The sequence below is a fragment of the Penicillium manginii genome (assembly GCF_028828005.1).
Source record: "Penicillium manginii strain IBT 31320 chromosome Unknown utg000003l:1.0-959480.0:1.0-959601.0, whole genome shotgun sequence".
Lineage (NCBI taxonomy): Eukaryota > Fungi > Ascomycota > Eurotiomycetes > Eurotiales > Aspergillaceae > Penicillium > Penicillium manginii.
The window spans coordinates 430,839-451,618 of NW_026643104.1; the positions used below are offsets into that span (position 1 = coordinate 430,839).

At 48.5% G+C, this 20,780-nt stretch overlaps 9 protein-coding genes across 9 annotated transcripts; 8 read left to right on the forward strand and 1 right to left on the reverse strand.

Moving 5' to 3' along the window:
• Nucleotides 1-512: 512 nt before the first annotated feature.
• N7533_003522 (uncharacterized protein) lies at nt 513-903 on the forward strand (the record flags this gene model as incomplete). The annotated part of the gene is made up of 2 exons (XM_057100172.1): nt 513-628; nt 804-903. 2 exons carry the CDS (start codon nt 513-515, stop codon nt 901-903), a joined length of 216 nt encoding a protein of 71 aa, XP_056962860.1.
• Nucleotides 904-1,693: 790 nt separating this feature from the next.
• On the forward strand, nt 1,694-3,070 carry N7533_003523 (MCT family MFS transporter; the record flags this gene model as incomplete). The annotated part of the gene is made up of 2 exons (XM_057100173.1): nt 1,694-2,589; nt 2,644-3,070. 2 exons carry the CDS (start codon nt 1,694-1,696, stop codon nt 3,068-3,070), a joined length of 1,323 nt encoding a protein of 440 aa, XP_056962861.1.
• Nucleotides 3,071-4,608: 1,538 nt separating this feature from the next.
• Nucleotides 4,609-5,820, forward strand: N7533_003524 (alpha/beta hydrolase; the record flags this gene model as incomplete). The annotated part of the gene is made up of 1 exon (XM_057100174.1): nt 4,609-5,820. The coding sequence occupies one exon, from the start codon at nt 4,609-4,611 to the stop codon at nt 5,818-5,820; it is 1,212 nt and encodes a 403-aa protein (XP_056962862.1).
• Nucleotides 5,821-6,378: 558 nt separating this feature from the next.
• Nucleotides 6,379-6,843, forward strand: N7533_003525 (uncharacterized protein; the record flags this gene model as incomplete). Its single annotated transcript, XM_057100175.1, has 1 exon — nt 6,379-6,843. One exon carries the CDS (start codon nt 6,379-6,381, stop codon nt 6,841-6,843), a length of 465 nt encoding a protein of 154 aa, XP_056962863.1.
• Nucleotides 6,844-7,034: 191 nt separating this feature from the next.
• Nucleotides 7,035-7,857, forward strand: N7533_003526 (fungal specific transcription factor domain-containing protein; the record flags this gene model as incomplete). Its single annotated transcript, XM_057100176.1, has 3 exons — nt 7,035-7,102; nt 7,161-7,743; nt 7,783-7,857. The coding sequence occupies 3 exons, from the start codon at nt 7,035-7,037 to the stop codon at nt 7,855-7,857; spliced, it is 726 nt and encodes a 241-aa protein (XP_056962864.1).
• Nucleotides 7,858-8,634: 777 nt separating this feature from the next.
• Nucleotides 8,635-9,540, forward strand: N7533_003527 (uncharacterized protein; the record flags this gene model as incomplete). Its single annotated transcript, XM_057100177.1, has 1 exon — nt 8,635-9,540. One exon carries the CDS (start codon nt 8,635-8,637, stop codon nt 9,538-9,540), a length of 906 nt encoding a protein of 301 aa, XP_056962865.1.
• Nucleotides 9,541-9,982: 442 nt separating this feature from the next.
• On the reverse strand, nt 9,983-10,639 carry N7533_003528 (uncharacterized protein; the record flags this gene model as incomplete). The annotated part of the gene is made up of 1 exon (XM_057100178.1): nt 9,983-10,639. One exon carries the CDS (start codon nt 10,637-10,639, stop codon nt 9,983-9,985), a length of 657 nt encoding a protein of 218 aa, XP_056962866.1.
• A 4,497-nt stretch (nt 10,640-15,136) lies between these two features.
• On the forward strand, nt 15,137-17,182 carry ugp1 (UTP glucose-1-phosphate uridylyltransferase; the record flags this gene model as incomplete). The annotated part of the gene is made up of 2 exons (XM_057100179.1): nt 15,137-15,238; nt 15,572-17,182. The coding sequence occupies 2 exons, from the start codon at nt 15,137-15,139 to the stop codon at nt 17,180-17,182; spliced, it is 1,713 nt and encodes a 570-aa protein (XP_056962867.1).
• A 997-nt stretch (nt 17,183-18,179) lies between these two features.
• Nucleotides 18,180-20,753, forward strand: N7533_003530 (Zn(II)2Cys6 transcription factor; the record flags this gene model as incomplete). The annotated part of the gene is made up of 4 exons (XM_057100180.1): nt 18,180-19,076; nt 19,315-19,643; nt 19,695-20,015; nt 20,087-20,753. The coding sequence occupies 4 exons, from the start codon at nt 18,180-18,182 to the stop codon at nt 20,751-20,753; spliced, it is 2,214 nt and encodes a 737-aa protein (XP_056962868.1).
• Nucleotides 20,754-20,780: the final 27 nt, after the last annotated feature.

Here is a 20,780-nt window from a genome sequence, read left to right on the forward strand (position 1 = left end):
TTGCAGTGAAATCCTGAATACGAAATGGATGGAACTATGAAGGGGCCAGGTAGTGGGGCCTGTCAGCATTGTACTATTCCCGACGAATGGCGACTTTTAGTCAAGCCACAATCCAACTTCAATCCCAAGACTCGTAGACTAACCCCGTGTTAACGGTACATCGCGCAATGGCAAAATCCACTCTAACAAGGTCCAAGCTTACGATGAAGCATTTGCTTAGTTGTCGAGTCTTCATTCCCGATTTATCCCACAGCCTACTACTATACGGGTTTGACCCATAACTATGATTCATATGAGTGGGACTCTTTATTTGGTAGAGGATCATCTGGCACCTCGAAGATCTTTGGTGCAAGGGATGCAAAAGTAGCATGGCGTAGTTTAATTTAGATGAAGAATAGGTAACCCTGATAATTGTCGCAACACAACACGTGGTCTTGTTGAAGATGGCATCATGATCCTTTAAGAAGGAAAATGGGCATGCATTGAATCACCGAGTACTCCGTGGCGTCAATATGTCAGTAACGGAAGTAAGTTTGCGCCACGAGCGGTTGAAATCCCTGCAGGTTTTGGCCACTGGATTCCTCATTGAGGTTCATGCCCCGATCACAGAAAACCGAAGACGCATCAGGTAAGTATATTCTCGTGTCGTACTTTGGCGAGGCTGAAGGTTTCAGTGCCAAGATCTGACAGTCTCCACTTATAATGCTGCAATAATGTGCAGAAAATACTATACCTCGGCTAATTGGTTGTTATTTGGCTCTTGCTGTCAACTCAGTGGGTAGAGTCAATCCTCTCGTATGTAGACTGCCTAAAGACGGGGCTTCGGGCTTTTCCGATTCCCGCCGGCCCGTGGTGGAGGGAGGCTCCGGATTTGAATTCCGTGGTTGCACTTGCACCACGTAGAACTTTTCTAATTTACGATCTGTAGGACTCTATTTACTAAGTGGGCCTCTTGTCAACTTTATTGTTTCCAGCGTGTCCCTTTTGTCTTTCCGTTTGCGCTTTCGTACATTTCTTCTCATTGCCTCCCGGTAAGAACTGTTCGGGACATCATACAAGCACGCCTTATGTGAAGGATTGCCGAAGCTCGGGCGAAAGTTTGAAGAAAGTGGTTGATATGGGTCAAACGGTGGAGAAAGCGGTAGGATGCCTAACATTCGTCAGGCGTCTTGGCTGTGGCGGCCAAGCGGCGATCCACAGGTGCTTGGCAAGATCGCTCCCACCGTGCACGACACCTTGAGAGAAAGCATTATTCGTTCTAGACATATTACTCTTCTGAATCTTACCTCAGAATTGATTCCAGCGAGCTGGAGTGAGCTGGGAATAGAATGCACAACGCAGAGTTTTATCACATCCTTGTCGACTCCGTATACTCCGTAGTGCGCACACTTGGCATGTTGCTACTCTATATGCACCAATCAGCGTCGAGCGGGTATTTGCAGCGCCAAAGTACGAAGCGAAAGTCCGCACCTGCATATTCCACCAAGCTTTGCACTCGGTCCTCGCCATTACAAGCTACCGAGCTCGGCATCTCCTTAAAAAGCCTGTGGAAACGCCATGTCTATCATCTCACGAGTTAGCTTCTCGTATAATTGCGTTTGTTGTTGCCAACTCCTACACCCCCCCTTGATCAACCTGTTTCTTGTTGATTTTCTTTCGCCCATAGATCAATCTCAACGATTTCTTACGTGCGATGCCAGCGCCTCAAACAAATTCGACCAGCGAGTCGACTTTGTCTGAAGCTCGTCCAGCTCAGGATATTGAGAAGGTCGATCACACATCACCACCATCGGCAACAAAGGCTGTCACCAATGAACCTCCCGATGGAGGCCGTGATGCTTGGTTGGTCACCTTTGGCAGCTGGTGGGCCCTCTTCATAGCCTTCGGCTGGACGAACTCTCTTGGTGTGTTTCAGAATTATTACGAGAAAGAACTACTGAGCGCTTACTCTGCATCCACAATCGCTTGGATCGCATCCACTCAGATCTTCATGATGTATGGTGGCGGCATTGTCTTGGGCAAGGTGTTCGATCACTACGGACCTCGATGGCTACTGGTTGTCGGCGGGTTTGCCCATGTGTTCGGCCTGATGATGACCTCTATCTCCAAGGAGTATTATCAGATATTCCTGTCGCAAGCTGTTTGCAGTGCTATAGGTGCTAGCGCCATCTACTATGCCTGTCTGGGCTCACTTGCCAGTTGGTTTCGGGCGAAACGCGCAACAGCTTTTGGAATTGCTGCCTCTGGTGCCTCCATTGGTGGTGTTGTTTTCCCTGTGATGGTCGACCGTCTCATCGACCAAGTTGGCTTCGGCTGGACTATGCGCGCGGTCGCCTTCCTCATTCTCGGTGGTCTTGTCATAGTCAATCTTACTGTGAAATCGCGGCTGGCTCACGAACCAAAGCCTATTCATATTCGACAGTATATCAAGCCTTTCACCGAGATCCCGTTTCTACTTCTGGTCATCTCGTTATCGCTTTTTTCGTTTGGACTATTCCTACCATTCAACTTTATTACTGCTCAAGCACAGACGCTCGGCATGTCCCCGGCATTGGCAAATTATCTTGTCGCAATTCTCAATGCAACCAGGTGAGTCATGTAACGAAACCTTTCGAGGCAAAAATCATATGCTAATTACTTTAGTGTTTTCGGTCGTATCATTCCCGGTCTGATCGCCGACCGGGTGGGTCGCTTCAATGTCATGTCTGTGGCAACCCTAGTTTCGGGTATCCTAACCTTCGCACTGTGGCTCCCCGGCCGCTCGAACGTCGCAATTATCCTATATGCCGCATTCTTCGGTTTCTTTTCTGGCGCTTATGTCTCCTTAACACCAGCGCTTATTGCCCAGTTGTCTCCTATCGAGGAGATCGGCATTCGTACAGGAGCGCTATACTTTTTCGTGTCAATTGCTGTGCTTACGGGAAGTCCAATTGCCGGAGCGCTAGTTTCTGTCGACAATGGTAATTATGGATATCTGGAGATTTTTGCAGGAGCCACAATGTGTGGCGGTGCTGTGCTAGTCGTCTTCACTCGTGTTGTGAAAGGCGGATTCAAGTGGGCTGTTTTGTAAAAAAGCATTTCAATGTACTTTAGACATATAGATTTGGTAGGTTCTTTTTAATTCTCGCGGTGATCGAAATTGTTCCAAACTCGCGGTTGCATCCGTGGACAGTCAACAAAAACCTTCCAAAAAAAAGTTCTTACTATGAGCTAGTACTATTCATGTTTCTTATACCTAATCCTTAGACAGCAAGTTATTCCTAAGTCTGTGGAGAGTTTGAACTTCAAATTTTTGAATTTTCAAGTTGCTGCCTCTACTACCTAGGTACTACTAACTACCAGCCTGCCAGGTGAGTAGTAGGTTTGATGGATATATTTCAAATTGTGGAGCCTTACGTACTAGTAACTTGAAAATCCGCTGCGGTCTTTCAAGTTCCAAGGTTTGCAATACTGCCTACTAGTATGAGTACTAACTAGTAGGTACCACCTAGTAATTAACTACATACCTAGGTAGGTAACGTGTTTCACTACCGAGCTGGCTGCTCATGAAACGTAGTCAATGTAACAAATTACAACTTCAAATATCTCAACTTGAACAACTTGAACTACTAATAGTATATTTTATCATCACTTATAATCTAAAAATCTTGGATTTCGTTAAGAATGCCAGTTTAAATACTAGAAATTCAAATGAACTCTTAAAAAGAAGTTGTTGTTGACTTACGAAGGTGTATTTTATCATATTTACTTATGTGTTTCAGGGTTTGGGGCGGCCAACTCGGTAGCGAAACACGTAACCTAGTACTACCTACCATTTACTACTAGTAGTAAATTTGAACGATTTGAAGCTCTGTGAGACATTCCAGACAGCCTTGTAAATTTATCCTATTCCGTTGATTGACAATGAACTCTACGCAAAAATTGAAATAGAATAAAATTGTTGTTCTGAAGTTGACTTTATGCTTTAGCTATGATGTTTAGTGCTGGTGGCTCGCTAGTACACGTTAGTACTAGTATCTATGTCAGGATACAACTAAAAACTCGAACTTGAATAATTGAACTACCTTGATAAATACAGTGAATTGAAGTCGAGTGAATTATAATGATGACGAAAACTCAGAATATCCCATAGATCGGATAGCTGCGCAGAGACAATTTAAGACCTTCCAATTAGTCCGCATTATACTCCGCTTCTGAGAGAAGAGCTCTATTAGCCAAAGCCGATGAAAGAAGTAATAACTCTAATTTTGGTCACACGGGGCCCAAAATCATTGATTCACGATGCGATTGACCGCAATTTTGAGGTGCGGACTTTCGACGTGCAGCTTCGGTCACATCGGCCTCAAAAAAGCGACTTCGTAACAGAGCTGCATACGTAATTTGCCTGACCTCATGCAGCGGGAAAACGTACTATATATCCCGGTCCTTTCCCCGCATCTTGCAAACTTGGAACTCTCAGGCTCGATCCAGGTCTTACTACTCACAACAACTTGAACCTCTAGGGCTTGGAACGTTCCACTACCGACTCGGACGGAGGGCATCGGTATACACACTTGGGCATATACACAATATTGCTGCATACAAACCAAAGTACATTTCTTCATCATCATGCTTCCCCTGAGCACAGATGGTGCATTTGGTTTCGAGATACTTCGCACCCTAGCTCTTTCCCGCTACCGCGGTGCAGATGTTGGCGAAGTCCTGGAAGCAGCTGAGCATATCGAGCCAGGAAACCTCGAAAGCTTCCACGACGCCTTTGACAAGCTCGCTACACGCGTCCTAGCCCAGGCCGATGGAATCAACGCTAAAGCTCATCCTGTTTCGGCACGAGATGCTTATTTTCGAGCTTCATCCTATTTCCGCGCAGCAGACTTCTTCATTCACGGCAATCCAAGCGACCCCCGAATAAACAGTCTCTGGGCCCAGCAGACACTCGCATTCGACAAGGCGATCGAACTCTTACCCTTTCCAGGAGAGCGAGTTATCCTCCCAGCCAGCGGTTTCAACGTCCATGGCATTTTCTTCCGCGCCGATGACAGCTTTCCTAAGCCGCGACCGACTCTGATTCTTGGAAATGGATATGACGGGGCACAAGAGGAGATGCTTCATGTTTCTGGTTTCGCTGCGCTAGAGAGAGGTTATAATGTCATTGTCTATGAGGGACCTGGACAGCCAACGGTGCGCCGAGGGCAGAATGCAGGGTTCATCCATGATTGGGAGAAAGCTGTCACCCCCGTTGTTGACTACCTGTTCCAGCAACCTGAAGTTGACACAGCGCGTATCGGCCTCTTGGGATACTCTCTCGGTGGATACCTTTCTGTTCGAGCTGCGGCATTTGAGCACCGCCTGGCAGCTGTCATCGCCGTGGACGGGCTTTGGGACATTTATAAATCCTTCGCAGAAAACCTCTTGCCGACCGAGTGGATAGCATCATTTGACGCCGGAGATGTACTGAGCTTGAATACTCAGATCAATGAGTTCCGCTCTAAGACTGATACTCCTACCACACTACGTTGGATCATTGATCAAGGATTGTGGTCTTTCAATGTCAATGATGTGAGTGGGTTGCTTGATGGGATCAAGAAAATGACACTGCAGGGGCTCGAGGGCCAAATTAAATGTCCGGTTTATGTTGGTGATGCCGCCGATGATCATTTTTTTCAGGGGCAGCCGGGCTTAGTGAAAGAAAATATCGGAGAAAATGCGACACTTGATACCCTGACCGCTGCGGATGGAGCAGGTCATCATTGCCACGTTGGAGCCGCTGCAATTATGAATCAACGACTGCTGGATTGGTTTCACGATGTGGTTGCGAAATAATTGGGATTCGCCGAGCAGGGTATGAACATGGGGAGTCTTATCTCCCACTCCAAGGCTTCCAACAAATTCTTTGCATTCAAGTTAGTAGTTGATTATATTTCCATTTTCCGATTGAAATAATATTTTGTTCTTCTTTTTATGAGGGGTTTTCTTTAAAAATAAACCGGGAGATCAGCATGCTTATTCCGCCTTTTCCAAACAAGGCTAGCGCAGCTGTAGTTACATTCCCTGAATTGCCCGCAGTCTTTCATGCCACTTTCAAATTCCATTCTCGCGACGAAATATGGATACCGGAAGTCTTTCTTGTCGGCGGTGTCGAAAGTTCAAGGTAATTCCCATATATCTTGCATTGAATGAGTCACTCAGTAACAAATCCAGCGTAAATGCTCCCGCGAATTGCCAACTTGTGATCGATGTCGCCATCTAGGAGTCGAGTGTGCTTACCCTCAAAGAAAAAAACGTGAAGCCCGTGTCGCGGCCTCGCCCAAAGGCGACAATGAAATTCCACTCACGAGTGAATATCAAACCGGGCCCGTTAGGAGCCAATCAAATCTTACAATGGCACTCGCGACAGACACTCAACTAGCCTCGCAAACAAATGGGCTCACCCTGTTAGACGTCTACTTCGCACAGTTTATTCCTTCCAGTATTCTTTCACAACAAGGGCGCACTAAACGCCTCTTTTTAAATGGCGAATTATGTACCGGTGTGTTGCAGGGCATGTTCGCCTTGGCTTCTTTGTTCCTGGGCCGCACGCAAGCGCCCAGCAAGTGGCGTCGACTCGATGACTCGGCAGATGTCTCCCAAATCGCTCCTCATCATGGCCAGGACTGGGCTAATAATGCTGGTCACATTGCGTCCCTCCAATTACATATGCCCTCTGTCGACACTGTTCGAACACTCTCCAATCTCACTACATATTGGTTTGGCATTGGCCAGAGAGAAAGATCACAGGCAGGTGCGAGTAAGTTTATCCCGTCTTCGGGTGATTTTTATACTAGGCTCAAGCTTAAGCGCATATAGATTTAGTTATACAGGCAGCACGAGACTTGCAATTGCAAAGCTTACATCTGCCAAAAACACAATCTCGTGATCTGCGATGGTCTTGTTTCTGGGCAGACGCAATATGTCGATGCTTCGTGCTTGATGATAGTTTTGCCCACTCGAATCAGGATATCGATATATCGGATATTACCCAGCCCTATAACAGCCTCATGCCTGTATCATTGGAAACACAGCCAACTCCTGGGCAGGAAGCGCTATTCAAAGCATTGGGTCTCTGGTATGTCATTTCTGAGTGCTATTTGAAGCTTTCGAACCATACTCAACAACTTCATTAGGCGTGAGGCTAGATCGTTCATTCGGAATCTCAGATTCATCTACAATCTCGCACCCGATGCGGCTCTGACAGGGAGGTGGGCAGCTCTTTTCGCGCTGGATAGTAAAATCATTTGCTGTTATTCATCTTTCCCCGCTACGCTACGAAACTTCTATGGGAGCAGTCTTTGTGAATCGGGAGAGGCCCCAGAACTATTGCTTTCGCTTCACGCGGTATACCACCAATGTCGCGCCCTGCTACATCTCGCCATGTTTATGTTCCTACGAAAAAATACTTCAGCACCCTCCGACTACGTTAATCTATGTGCTCGGGTCTCTATGTCTCACTTAAATTACTTTGCAGATGTCGCCACTAGCTTTATGTCTCTAGCTCCGTCGAACGCCTCGGCAAATCCACCTTTCATTGCATACTGTGCTTTTCTAACAGCGTCGATTCAGCTGGCTTCTTTGAAGCTGTTTCAGGGATCCACCGGAAATATTGCCTATGCTAGCCCATATGCGTTGGATCTGTTAAGAAAACGAGCCTTGTCCAGCCTCCTTGTGCTGCAACACCTCCAATCTTATTGGTCCTCGTGTAAAGAACTGGTATGTAATTTCCCTTACTGAATTACGAACTATAAATAGCTTACCGGTCTGCTCCACAGCTTGACCGTCTCCAACCACTATGCTTCCCTGTCCGAATATCGCCAGACGATATAGAAAGCCATGGCCACAGTCTACAAAACTCACCCGGCCTTTTTCCTTCGACCTCTATCCCTGATGGAACCCCGTTGACCCCATTACCACCACATCAAGAAGAACTTGAGACTATCATGAGTCGTCACCTCACCCAGATTCTGCAGATGGTAGACCTTAGCCATCCGGCCTATTTTTCATTTCAAAACCTGCAATTGTCGAATCCAATGGCGGGGGATCCTTCAGTCCTTGATCTTTCGTCAAATATCTACCTGCAACCGTACTCCACATGCCAACCTGAAGCTGAACCGATTCAAATGTCTTTGATTCCTGAACTGCAACCGATTTCCTACAACGGTTTAGTCACAGAGTCAGAACCTACCTCATATACCCATCATCATAAGCCACGGACCTGGATTCCGGCTCGTCCGGTCCTTCAGGTCGCCGCCGAACCTAGTGGATTCGGTCATGATCATCGGGACTTTGAATAGTAGGTTACCTACTAACACTAGCAAGCGTGAGTGACAGATAAGCGGCACTCAAGGAATTTTCATTGAAGGCCAGGAGGGATGAATGACGGAATGACAGATCAATAGATGAATAACAATGACGATGGAAGAAATGACCTACAGTGGGCACGGCATGATTCGGCAGCCATAGGAGCCTGATCCCTTAGGCCTCCAAGCTGTCATTGTGAGGTCGCTGGAGCGCTGCCTCAAGTCCTTTGTAGGCACCAGTGGTCTCGGCGTCAAAAAGAAATTGTGTTATGTGTGGCAGGTAGCCATCAAGAAGTCAAGCAAAATGTCCAATCTAAATCAAAATGAGCCCGATCACGACTTAGAAGGTCTACCTCCATCTGTAAGACGGTACGTCTACGAAGGACTAGATCGCTTCTCTCAGATCATAACGGTTGAACGAAAGCGCCTACTCAACTCGATTCTAGAATGTCGTGAACACAACAAACTCAATACAGCATGCGACGAAACCTCCAGCGCTGATCCGATCACCCCTGAGGTCACAGAATTTCTCATCTTTTCGATGGACGAGGTTACTTTCCAACGGGATTTCCTGGACCACGATCCGATCCTTGGGTTTTCAATACGACTATCATTCAACCCCGAAACACAATTTCTCATCGTTAAGATGATCACCCCAGAACACGGCCAGATCGGTGTCGCCATCCACGACGCGGTGCACGAGGCTATTGTATCTATGGGGCTCAGAAATGCAATTTTCTCTTATGACGCCGTGGATATTGATGTAAATGGGAGAAAAAAACAGGCAGATGTGGGCTGGGGTCCGAGGAGGCCTCCTCCAGGCTGTCCCAAAAAACGACCCTCGGTGGTCGTTGAAATTGGGGTCTCTGAGACCCAAGGCAAATTACGCCGAGATATCAATCTTTGGCTCGATCCCAATCAGGGGAATGCCAAGGTCGCTTTTGCAGTCAAACTGAATCGCAAGAGAGCAATTATCAGTATTGATAGATGGATGTTGGACCCTGCCACCGGGAGACCGATTCAATCCCAACATATCGAGGTTTCAAAAGACGAGACAGATGAATTCAAACTGATTGGAGGTCCCCTGATCATTCTTTTCCGTCATTTGTTTCTACGAGATCCCCAGACTCCGCAAGAAAAGGACGTGGTCATTGACAGGGAACAGTTGATTGAGATTGCCGAGTTGGGATGGGAGATGCAGTATATGTAGGAGCTCGTGATATTCAAGTTCTCGTGTTACTATTTTTATGTTGATGTTTTCAAATTACCCTACTCTATTTACCGAGAAGACAATGCGTCTATTAAATTCAATTTCATGGTCTGTTCACTGAGTTGAAAGGAATGCCTCCTCTATAGGTAGTTGTAATCGTCAGACCTTCGTTCTCCGAGGGGTTAAGTTCCATATCAAGAAATTGATACTCCTCAATAGATAAAAGTTATAATTTAGCAGAAATACTACTTTCGTTGATTGCCCGCTGCAACTGACCAAGTGCTACCAAATCGCGATCATGCTTCGTCACAATATGGAGCTCATTCTCAAAGCAACCAAGCTCAGCGATCGTGTGGAACTTGTTGCTCATTCCCCTGGCTGAGTATCCGCAAGACTGAATATCCAAATCAAGAAGCCTCGGGCCGGAGCGCCGTGTCACGAATCACATTGGCCATATCACACAGTCCCAGGTTCCATCGTTCAATTGCACATTATGAAGATAAATATGCACGATGGACCCGATTACTCTATCCACGAGCATCCACAGATTCTTTACTGTAACAGAAACACCCTCCAGTGAAAGGGAGCGCAGGCGGAGAGGTTTTGCAGACTTGACATTGTTGATATCCAAGACCTTCGTACTTCTCACCATGATTCGGAGAGTTCTGAGATCCCTTGCACTTTCGAGTATCTTGCATACATGGAACGAATTGCGATGGTAGAACTCAACTGCCCCAAGCAGCGTTACACGGGATTCTGCATCCTTCTTCCTCGTATCGATCGTCAACCTGAGATGCCGAAGACGCTGTATCACACCTGCAATTTCTTCATACAGACAACTTCCAGGCGCAAAGGGCTCAAGGTCCGTTGCATCACCGACTCGAAGTTCAAGCTCTTCGAGATTCGAAAGCGGGACGTAATGCAGTATGGCAACTATCATTTCCATGTACGCTTCGCGCAGATCCTGCTGGAACCAGTGTGGTGGATCGTTGAAGTCAAGGGATCGAAGGTTAGTGAACTTTGCTAGAACGGATGAATTGTTCACAGTAAGGTCGTCGATATACAGCTTACCGGCGGACCCTGATGATAAGTCATCCATGCCGAAATCAGTTTGGTGGACATGTATAGCATATGGGCTTTCTGATAGGGCTTTAAGCCGTTATATATTCGCAGTGATCTCAAAGGAACCGCATCTTGCATCGATGTGGCGGAATAGCCAAGGTGATGCGCTGCGGCAGAAACCAGGGCTTGTTGATAGAACGTAGTGCGGCTAGGTCCTTTCGAAGGTTTCTCGTGGGAATTGCGTAATGCAACACATTGTCTTCACGTTTTGAATTCTCAATGCGTCCATTCCAACTATGACGGACAATATGTGCGAGAAAGATTAGCCGTTGATTAGGAATCTCAACCATAAATTGAGCGTAAAGCTTAGTATCTTATCGCATATCTGTTCGGGAATTTGCATTTTGCGTGCTAAGTTTTGCTGAGGCATGAGCCCCATGGCTGCTGAGTGTAGCTTGTTCCATAGCTTCTTCATGCCACGACCATTTTCAGTCTCTCTGCGAGTATCCTCCATCCTGTGCCTCCAGTAAGTTTTGCGTCTTGAATCTTGAGGGTGATTTGATGAGAGCTGGTATCGTTTGCTGGGGAATGTATCTATGCAGAATGACCTGGTGGATGGTATCCGATTGGCCCGGCTTGTATGAAAGATCCAGTGCTGCGGATACTAACTCATACGTCACCAATACGAATTTATTATCAGCTGATGATATCATGCACAGTGTTTGAGCTTTGAAAGGTACAAAGCTATGAGTACTTCAGATTCGGTTGTCATATACACTAGTGTGTGTACTTGACGAATCGAGTGCCAGAAATAATCAAAGGGCGAAAGGGTGGCGGCTTTTTCAAAGCAGACCGTATAAATGAATTCAGCTCCAGAGGCAAGAATATTCCAGAGGCGACCGAAAAAACAAAAACGCTTTGTGTCTTTTTTTGGTTTCAAGATACCTAGGTAACCATGGATCGAGACTATTTTTTTTTTTTTCAAGACTGAACGTGGCAGTATTCAGCCACTGGTTGTCGAATTCTCAAAGAGTTCTAAGAAAAAGGGCAGAAAAATCCATGTTTGGCAGCATTTGGATTTATTTACAAACGGAAGTATATTCTACTACTAAGTACGGTTATTCAGTTCGACAGGATTGACAATACTTCCAATCTTGGAAGGTTTTTCAGCCCCCTCAATTTGAAGGGGTGGCTAAAAAACGTGTCTACTAGTAATTACTACTAGCTATCTCCAACCTGGGCAGGTAATATATATCGGGGCCTACTACCTAGGTACTATTACAGCAACTTAATGGCTCGGTGGAGGTACTACTAGTAGTAACTTAAAATAAAGTTTTCTTCAACTTGGTTTGAACAGTCCCGAGTTCAAGTTCAAAACAGCTAGCCATTTCGATCACGAATTATACAATTGTTCATGCAGTATAGGAACTAGTACTAAATTGTATTTTTTTTGAGGTTACGAACTTTTAAGGTACCACCTGGACTCGGGACGTGACGGGGCAGACATTCTAGCCTGTCGAGTAATCCATCAAGGACACGGTAAAATGGCCAGAATTTAATGACAATGAGGGTAAGTACGTAGTTTAGTTTAAATTGAAAATACCTAGGTATATGTCGCGAATAAGCGATATTAATAATGGCATGTCGAGCTCCTTTTGGTGGACGTGGACGTGGACGCAGACACGAATGCGGATGTGGATACCCCCTCCAGTCCTTACGGAGACGTTTAAGGGGAAGGGAGAGGGGTGAGAAAGAGTGGATCTTTATTTAGATGCGAACAAGCCAAACTAGCGAATTAATTAATGCATGTGTATCCGATTGACAAAGTGCTCCTTAATCAGGGGTATTGGATTGGATTGAATCGAAACCAATATCCGAATCTGGGTCTGAAACTTTGATATCTCAGTCCTGCTGACTTGACTTCCCCCTTTCAGTTCAGGGTCCGCCAGGACAGGACAGGCCTAGACTTCATCGTGTTGGACTCCGTACTCCATACTCCATACTCCATAGTTAATTAGTCCGCAGACACAGGTGCCAACCCCAACTCCATTGGTCTTCCCCAATTTCCCACATGCCTGCAAAGATGCATCGGACTGGGTCTGAGTTGATCTGAGCAGGGGCTTCCCGAAACTCTGTTACCTGCACTGCCTCGATGATCGGCGACGAAGCTTGATTTGCGCGCGCTAGGCCCCGTCGGCTGTGGCGGCGTGTGGGTTTTGGATTGGGGGCATCGGGTCGGTATTTGATTGAGATGGGGGTGGGATGGAGTAAGTGTTTGAGTTATTATTTGCTAATTTACAATGTACCAAGGTATGGGCTAAATTTTCTGCTCGAACTTGCGCGGGGTTTCTCGAGATATCGGGTCTTTGTGGGATTACGTTCGGGATGCGACGAGGAGAGTGGGGGTTGCTACTAGTACTACGGAATAGATGTGAGGATAAGCTATTCGGGACTCCGTCATGGGTATCGTCAAGCGAGTTGAATAGGGTTGACTAGATTATATGTAGTATTTTGACTGATCTAGGGGAGACTGGTGGAATCTATGAGTAGAGGCGGGTTTGTTGTCAATGGATATCGCACTGCTGGTGAGTATGTTGCTGGAAGTTTCAAGAGCTGCAGTTGGGGGAGGGGTAAGATGCAGTTCAGTTGGATAAGCTGTATTTACAAGCGGATGGTTGCAGAGCAAGCGAAATATGCCCAGGTGTGTTGGTTGAGGATGGTCCGCGCAATAGAAGAATTGCAGAGTTTGCGCGAAGCAGAGCCGTGTGGTGGCTGCGATTGCGCAATAAGCAAGTACGGCGTGCATTGACTATACTCTGCCTAATACGAGGTAAGATAGTAGTACTCTGTATGTACTCCGTAGAGGAACATGATCCGAGGTGGCTTGGGTACGTTGTGGAATGTAGCCAAGCATTGTTGGGCTTCACCGGCGTAGTCTACGATAACCGATTGCGATTGGGATGGCAGCCAGTCTCAACGGTCGGTGGCGCAGAAACAGTCTGCACGCCCAGGCTCCGTACTTGAGGCGAAGATAGCCAGGGGGTGTACAGCTACCTGTCAGAAATGTACCCGTCGTCCGAGCACACCGTGCACCCTGTACGGCGCAGTGCAGTGTACCCTGCGCCCTGCGCTTCTCATAAAGCAATGGAAAATATATCCCAGACAGCTTCCGCAGTGGCTTTTGCAGCCCTGTCAAGGCCCACCCACCCCTGGACAGATATTTGGCATTACGTAGGCGCTAATTCTGGCGGCCGGTTGGGTTCGGTGGAGGCTAATTTGCGGCTGCTCCACTTGGGCCGGGCTGGCCTTGGAAGACCCAGGAGGGATGTACTCCGGGGGGAGAGACAGGGACAGGGAGAGCCAGTTGCAGAGCTAGCACCGAGACAAAAGAGAGACAACAAGAGCCATTGGGATTAGATTGTCTTGAGTGGGACATGGTTTTGCATTGAGATATCAGTGTCAGTGTGAGTGGCAGTGTGAGTGGCAGTGGCAATTGCAATGGCAATTGCAATCATGATAACAATTGGCATCGCAATCCTGGCGGTACAAGGTACAAGGGATTTTGTAGGTGGTACATTCCAGGGTGGACACCTCAACAGAGAGGCATCTGCTGCTTTCAGCACGAGGGCTCACGATCGGCCAGGACGCGTGGGCCCGGGCGGGGTGGAGCAGAGAAGAACAGGGAAAAGGGGCTCTGGTCTGGATTCTGGAATCCAAAGTCTGCTGAATCTGGAATCCGAGAATTTGGATATCCTTCTGGAATTAGTATGGAAAGGGTCGGGAGATTGTTCAGCCGTTGGAGGGTGGTGAAGCATCTTGGTGATGTTGATGTTGATGTTTATGTGGTGAAGCTGTGGAGTAGTGAAGCTATGAAGCTATTGGCAATAGCAAAGACGACCGAGACAGTGGCAATGGCAATGGCAATGGCAATGGCAATAGAGCCATAAATAGCTCAGGCATAAGTATAGATGTGAGGGAGTGAAGTGAGAGAGTATGAAGGTAAAGGGAGAAGGGGAGGAGTAGTCAATAAATATCACGTTACTCCCCCACCTCTTCTACTTTGCTCTGCTTCCAAGCTTCTCCTCTCCTCCTCCCCTTCTCTCCCTGAGATTCATCTTCTTCTATCCATTGATTTGTGAGTATTCCTTGATTTCTTTGGTATTCCTCCGTCCATCATACCCGGTACTCTGTACTTTGTATTCCCCAATTCGTCTTATCTGGCCACTGTTGTCGGTACTGCTCTCCCTCTCCTCCCTGCAAGCTGTCGACATAATGATCGACATGCGTGGCGACTAACCCCTCCTCTGTGTTGGCTTGGACGTTTTCTGTTCTTGACTTGAAATCTCCTCCCCTCTTCTTACCAATTCCCAATTCTATTTAATCCCTTCTCTTCTTTCCTCCGCCCCACCATCTCTTATCTTATTGTTGTCCGCTATCCGCCCGCTGTCCATTTCTCTGGGTTTTCTGGATCTTTGCTAACTGATATCCCCAACAGTCGCAGCCACCCAAAAAACCCCCCCCACAATCTTCCACAATGGCTGCTAAGGCTCTGCCTACCCACCTTCGCGCCCCTGCGACCGATGCTTCGTCCGGCTCTTTCTCCGGCAAGCATCATGGCAAGTCCCAGTCCCACATGGTAAGTGCCCTCCTCATGCCTCCCTGAGTGCCGAGTCGACGACAGAAGAAGAAGAGTGTTGGAGTGGCAATTGTACTCGGCTTCGCAGAGGCACGCAGTTGCTGGATCGTTCTTGCCAGGACCATCGCATGTCTATCCATTCCGTGGATCGCAATGTCTTCGCTCTCTGTTTACTTGACTGAGTGTTTACTCCTGCCTTGACCTCCTCGCCACCTTCTGTTCTTCTCTTCTTTCCTCGATCGGCTTGCTTCACACTTCTCCCCTCCATAGTCTCGCCACGCTTTTCGCTCCTCTGTGTACCTCATAATGCTAATGATACCTTCCTCGCCCCAGGCTTTCGAGAATGCCTCCACCAGCGTGGCTGCCTCGCAGATGCGCAATGCCCTGAACGCCCTCTCTGACTCCGTCACTGAGCCCGCCGACAAGAAGCGTTTCGAGACCGAGATGGACAACTTCTTCGCCCTCTTCCGCCGTTTCCTCAACGACAAGGCCAAGGGTAACGCCGTCAACTGGGACCGCATCGCTCCTCCCCAGCCCTCGCAGGTCGTCGGCTACGATGAGCTCGGTGCTGAGGCCTCTGTTGAGTTCTTGAACAAGCTGGCTGTCGTCAAGCTGAACGGTGGTCTCGGTACCTCCATGGGTTGCGTTGGCCCCAAGTCCGTCATCGAGGTCCGTGAGGGCATGTCCTTCCTCGACCTGTCTGTCCGCCAGATTGAGCACCTCAACCGCACCTTCAACGTCAACGTCCCCTTCGTCCTCATGAACTCCTTCAACACCGACCAGGACACCCAGTCCATCATTAAGAAGTACGAGGGTCACAACGTCGACATCATCACCTTCAACCAGTCCCGCTACCCCCGTATCATCAAGGACTCCCTCCTCCCCGCCCCCAAGAGCTTCGACGCTCCCCTCCAAGACTGGTACCCTCCCGGACACGGTGATGTCTACGAGTCCCTGTACAACTCCGGCACCCTCGACAAGCTGATTGAGCGCGGCATCGAATACATCTTCCTGTCCAACGCTGACAACCTCGGCGCCGTCGTCGATCTCCGCATCCTGCAGCACATGGTTGACTCCAAGGCCGAGTACATCATGGAGTTGACCGACAAGACCAAGGCCGATGTCAAGGGTGGTACCATCATTGACCAGGACGGCAAGGTCCGCCTGCTCGAGATCGCCCAGGTCCCCAAGGAGCACGTCAACGAGTTCAAGTCCATTAAGAAGTTCAAGTACTTCAACACCAACAACATCTGGATGAACGTCCAGGCCATCAAGCGTGTTGTCGAGGAGAACGAGCTGGAGATGGAGATCATCGCCAACGAGAAGTCCATTCCCGCCGATAAGAAGGGTGAGGCCGACCAGGCCATCTACCAGCTGGAGACCGCCGTCGGTGCCGCCATCCGCCACTTCAAGAACGCCCACGGTGTCAACGTGCCCCGTCGCCGCTTCTTGCCCGTCAAGACCTGCTCTGACCTGATGGTCGTCAAGTCCGATCTGTACCGCCTTGAGCACGGCCAGCTCGTCATGGACCCCAACCGTTTCGGTGGTGTCCCCGTCATTAAGCTGGGCTCTGACTTCAAGAAGGTCTCCGACTTCCAGAAGCGCATCGGCAGCATTCCCCGCATCGTCGAGCTGGATCACTTGACCATCACTGGTGCCGTCAACCTGGGTCGCAACGTCACTCTCAAGGGCACAGTTATCATCGTCGCCACCGAGGGCAGCACTATCGATATCCCCCCCTGGATCCGTTCTCGAGAACTGCGTTGTGCAGGGCTCCCTCCGTATTCTGGAGCACTAGATTTAATAATCGAGTCCCGGTCTGGTCTCGGTCTCGGTCTCAGTTTTCTTGCTGTCGTCGATTCGACTTTTAATTTGGTTTTGGGAGGTGCATTCGATGGAATCATGGAGTATGCTAAAGATGTGCCTTGTACTACATTACAATAATCCAGCGTCTTGTTTTCGGGCTGCCCTTTGCAGCCTCGTCTTTTCTTAAGTACGGCAGTTGCATCTACCTCCTCATTATTATTTCATTGATTAGTTGTAGTCCCTGCGTATCGACAGACACGGCTAAGCAGTCTTATCGATGTAGTGTTCCTAGTAGGTAGAAGTATACGAATGCCTTGGCAGTTACTACAATCGCTATTCAAGTTTCGTAGGAGCTAGTAATTAGCGGGTACCGTCTTTATGGGGCCATTCCAAGATTGTACTACATCGCTGTCGCTGTTTTGCATACTCCATCTTGTTGTTGCTGCTCTCTTTTCCGTCATTCAGATTGATTGGCGGGTCGTAATCCCTGACGGCGCTTGTAAACGTCATTTTGACATTGGCCAGGTTAACATCTCCAGCTTCCCCAAAGTACTTTGCCCTGTTTGGCTGGAAGTAGACAAGGATTTAACAGCCGGCTCCTTGATTCTGCTGTTTATGTGGACGGAATAAGACCGTCGGTTATCGATGCAGTCTAGGCGGCTATAGTAAACTCTTCTTTTCTGACCTGACCATTCTGAAATAACTTGATCTTGGACATCCTGGCAAGGTTTGAATTGTCTCTACAGGTTTCACCAATTTCCCCCCTTTGTTTCTGTTACGGCTTTCTTCCGCGCAAGGTAGATCTCCTTCGCCATGTGTCTTTTGAATCCGAGAAGCCAACTCAGGCCGCATCCCATTCTAGTCCCCCTTCGCCTCACTGGGTTATAATTCCCTTTCAATCGCCTCTCTTCTCCTCGCCCCCGTCGTCATTTCCGCAGCAAAGGCAAGAATTCGACATGGCGACTGGAGATTGGCGTTACAATAAAGCGTACTGCGGCGTATACTACAGCCACCCGACGATCTTTCAAACGACGACTCGAAACTTGAGACCATCACACTAGTACCACAACACAACACTGCATTTTCGGTATTCACCTGCTGCCAGTGCATATCTAGATATTCTCACTCAATCGACATGACCACCGACCAACGCCACATCACAACAGGTCCCTCGCCAACCTCAAACCTAAGCAGTCCCCCATTCAAAAATCCCACATCAACCCAAGCATCGAGCTCAACCGCCGCACCCAGCACCAGCCCATCATCAATCTCCGCCGTAGAAAACGGCAACGGCAACATTCCATGGAAAAAGCGTGTCTCAACAGCCTGTCTCGCGTGCAAAAAGTCCAAAAGGAAATGCTCCGGCACGCCGCCGTGCTCGAATTGTCTCACTTTCCACCGAGCGTGTATCTTCGACGAATCGCTTGATCAGCGCCGCCGCGTCGCGGCCAAGCGCACTGCTGATGAGTTGTCGTATCATCGCGATTTACTGAATGATCTGTTTACGCTGGTGAGGGAGGCGGATTCGGGGGCTGGGCAGAGGCTTTTGGAGCTTATTCGAGAATGTGCGGGGCCGGAGGATGTTAGGGAGTTTATTAGTGAGACGCTTTCTGGGTTGAGTGGGAGGATGACGATTGAGGGACTCCGGGGAGGAGATGGTTCTGATTTACTCTCCGGGATGAAAACGGGTTCGATTTCGGAATCAACAGAGACGTCGATATCGGCATCCCGTGCTTCGGGCTCGGGATCTAGCGCTAGTCTAGCAGCCAGTGACGCGATCAGGCCGGATAGAGAGAAGATTCAGTCTACGATTTCCAAATTGGAAGATGTGAAGGATGTCTTTAATGTTGAGGGGACTGAGCCTTCGTTTCGCAGTAAGGTTATGGATTTGCATTATCTCTGCGATGAGGCGCCGATCAAAGTCCCTGCGAAACCGTGGACCGGGGTCACGGATGATGATGATCTTGTTTCGCATCTTGTCTCGCTTTACTTTACTTGGGATTATCCTGTGCATGCGTTTGTGGATCAGGATGTGTTTTTGAAGCATATGGGTGCTCCGGGGGCGTCGAGGGAGGGGGGAGTTTTGTAGTGCATTTATGGTGAATGCACTTTTGAGTAATGCCTGTGTGAGTTTGTTTCTTTTTTTTCCGTCACTTTTTATTTTGTGATTTTGTTCTGGCTTTTTGTCGGATGTTTTGCTTTGGGAGTTGTTCACATACCAATGCTTGGATGATGCTGAAGCTGATGCTGATTCGGTGCGATGCTATCAGTATTTCTCCGAATTCTCTGAAGCATATGTCGTTCCTGGCGATATTTCCTCGAAGGGATGTGACTTTCTCGCTGAAGCAGAACGACTCAAAGCAGATGCCCCCTCCAGACCTAGTCTGGCTACGCTGCAGGGTACGCTTCTGATGTATGAGCGGTATGCGATGTCCCGCGACGATGATTTAGGATACATCATGCTTCACGAGGCTATTAGTATGGGCGAGTCTCTCGGACTGGTGGGTGTTTCTGGCTCGCACATTACTAGCGAGCAGTTGTCCAGAGACATGGATGCTTCATGTCGGCGGACGGCGTGGGGGCTGTTCAATATTGACACGTGGGTGAAAAAGGCACACTCGGTCCGAATTGGGAGGCTAACGAGTTTCAGGATGGTTCATACGGGCTTTCTTCGCCCTTGTCTCATTGAGCATGTCAATATGCCCCGAGTTGGCCGAGATGTTGGCCAAGATCAGCTTACTTGGAGACCGTATCCGACCCATCGCCAGTCGCGACCGTCTGAGATCAGTTTATACTTCGACGAGGCGTGTAATTTGTCGTCTATTGCGCGCGACATTTCGAGGAGTATGTTTGGCGGAGAAAGATCTCAACAATTGAGTCGCGAGGATTTGTATGAGCGGTTGATGCGGTGGAAGGAGTCGTTGCCAAATGAATTTGAAGATGGGATGCCACCCCATCTGATATTGTTACTGTGAGTATGGTCCTATTTTCCGGCCTATCCGAAACGCATTCTCTGTGTTTAGCTTATTTGACACGTTCTAGTATGCGTTTCCATACTCTCGCTATCAATCTATTCAGCTGCCCGACTCCCGACGCCGCCCGCTCTTCTGATGTATCAAAAACACCCGAAAGTCCAGGATACTCACCACTGGCAGAGCCCAAATACAGCCCGTGGCACATAACACAGACGGCCGCCCATGGGATCGCAGCACTGACTCGTCTCCATCGTCGCCAGTACGGATTGAGTCGAGCCCACCCGTTCGCTCTCTACGCGATCACTCTGGCGCTTTTCACGATGATGGAGAACCAATCTTTCGATGTTCTCGACCAGGACTTCCTATCCCTTGCTAGCGCATTTTCGATTGTGGCTAGTCGCTCCGCCTTGGGTCGCAATCTCTTCCATATCTTCCGACAATCAGTACGCGCTAAGGCGCAAGGCGATCGTATTCGCGAGGCTAGCTCCGTGCCCGATGAATTGAAGGATCTTTTTGACGAGGAGCCAACCAACCGGGGCCACTCCCGATTTGATGATTACGCAGAGGGGCTGGAGAAACTTAACCGTGATGAAAAGTACCATGGCATTGGTGACGGCCAGAGCCTCCAGGATTATCCCGGCTTAGGTCTTTCCGACATGTTGGATCGATATGAGAGCCTCAGCCTGGGAAAAGACAGCCTTTTACCTGCACGACAGCATACAGCGCCATGCTGATAGCAACTAGTACATGTCGATCGCGGG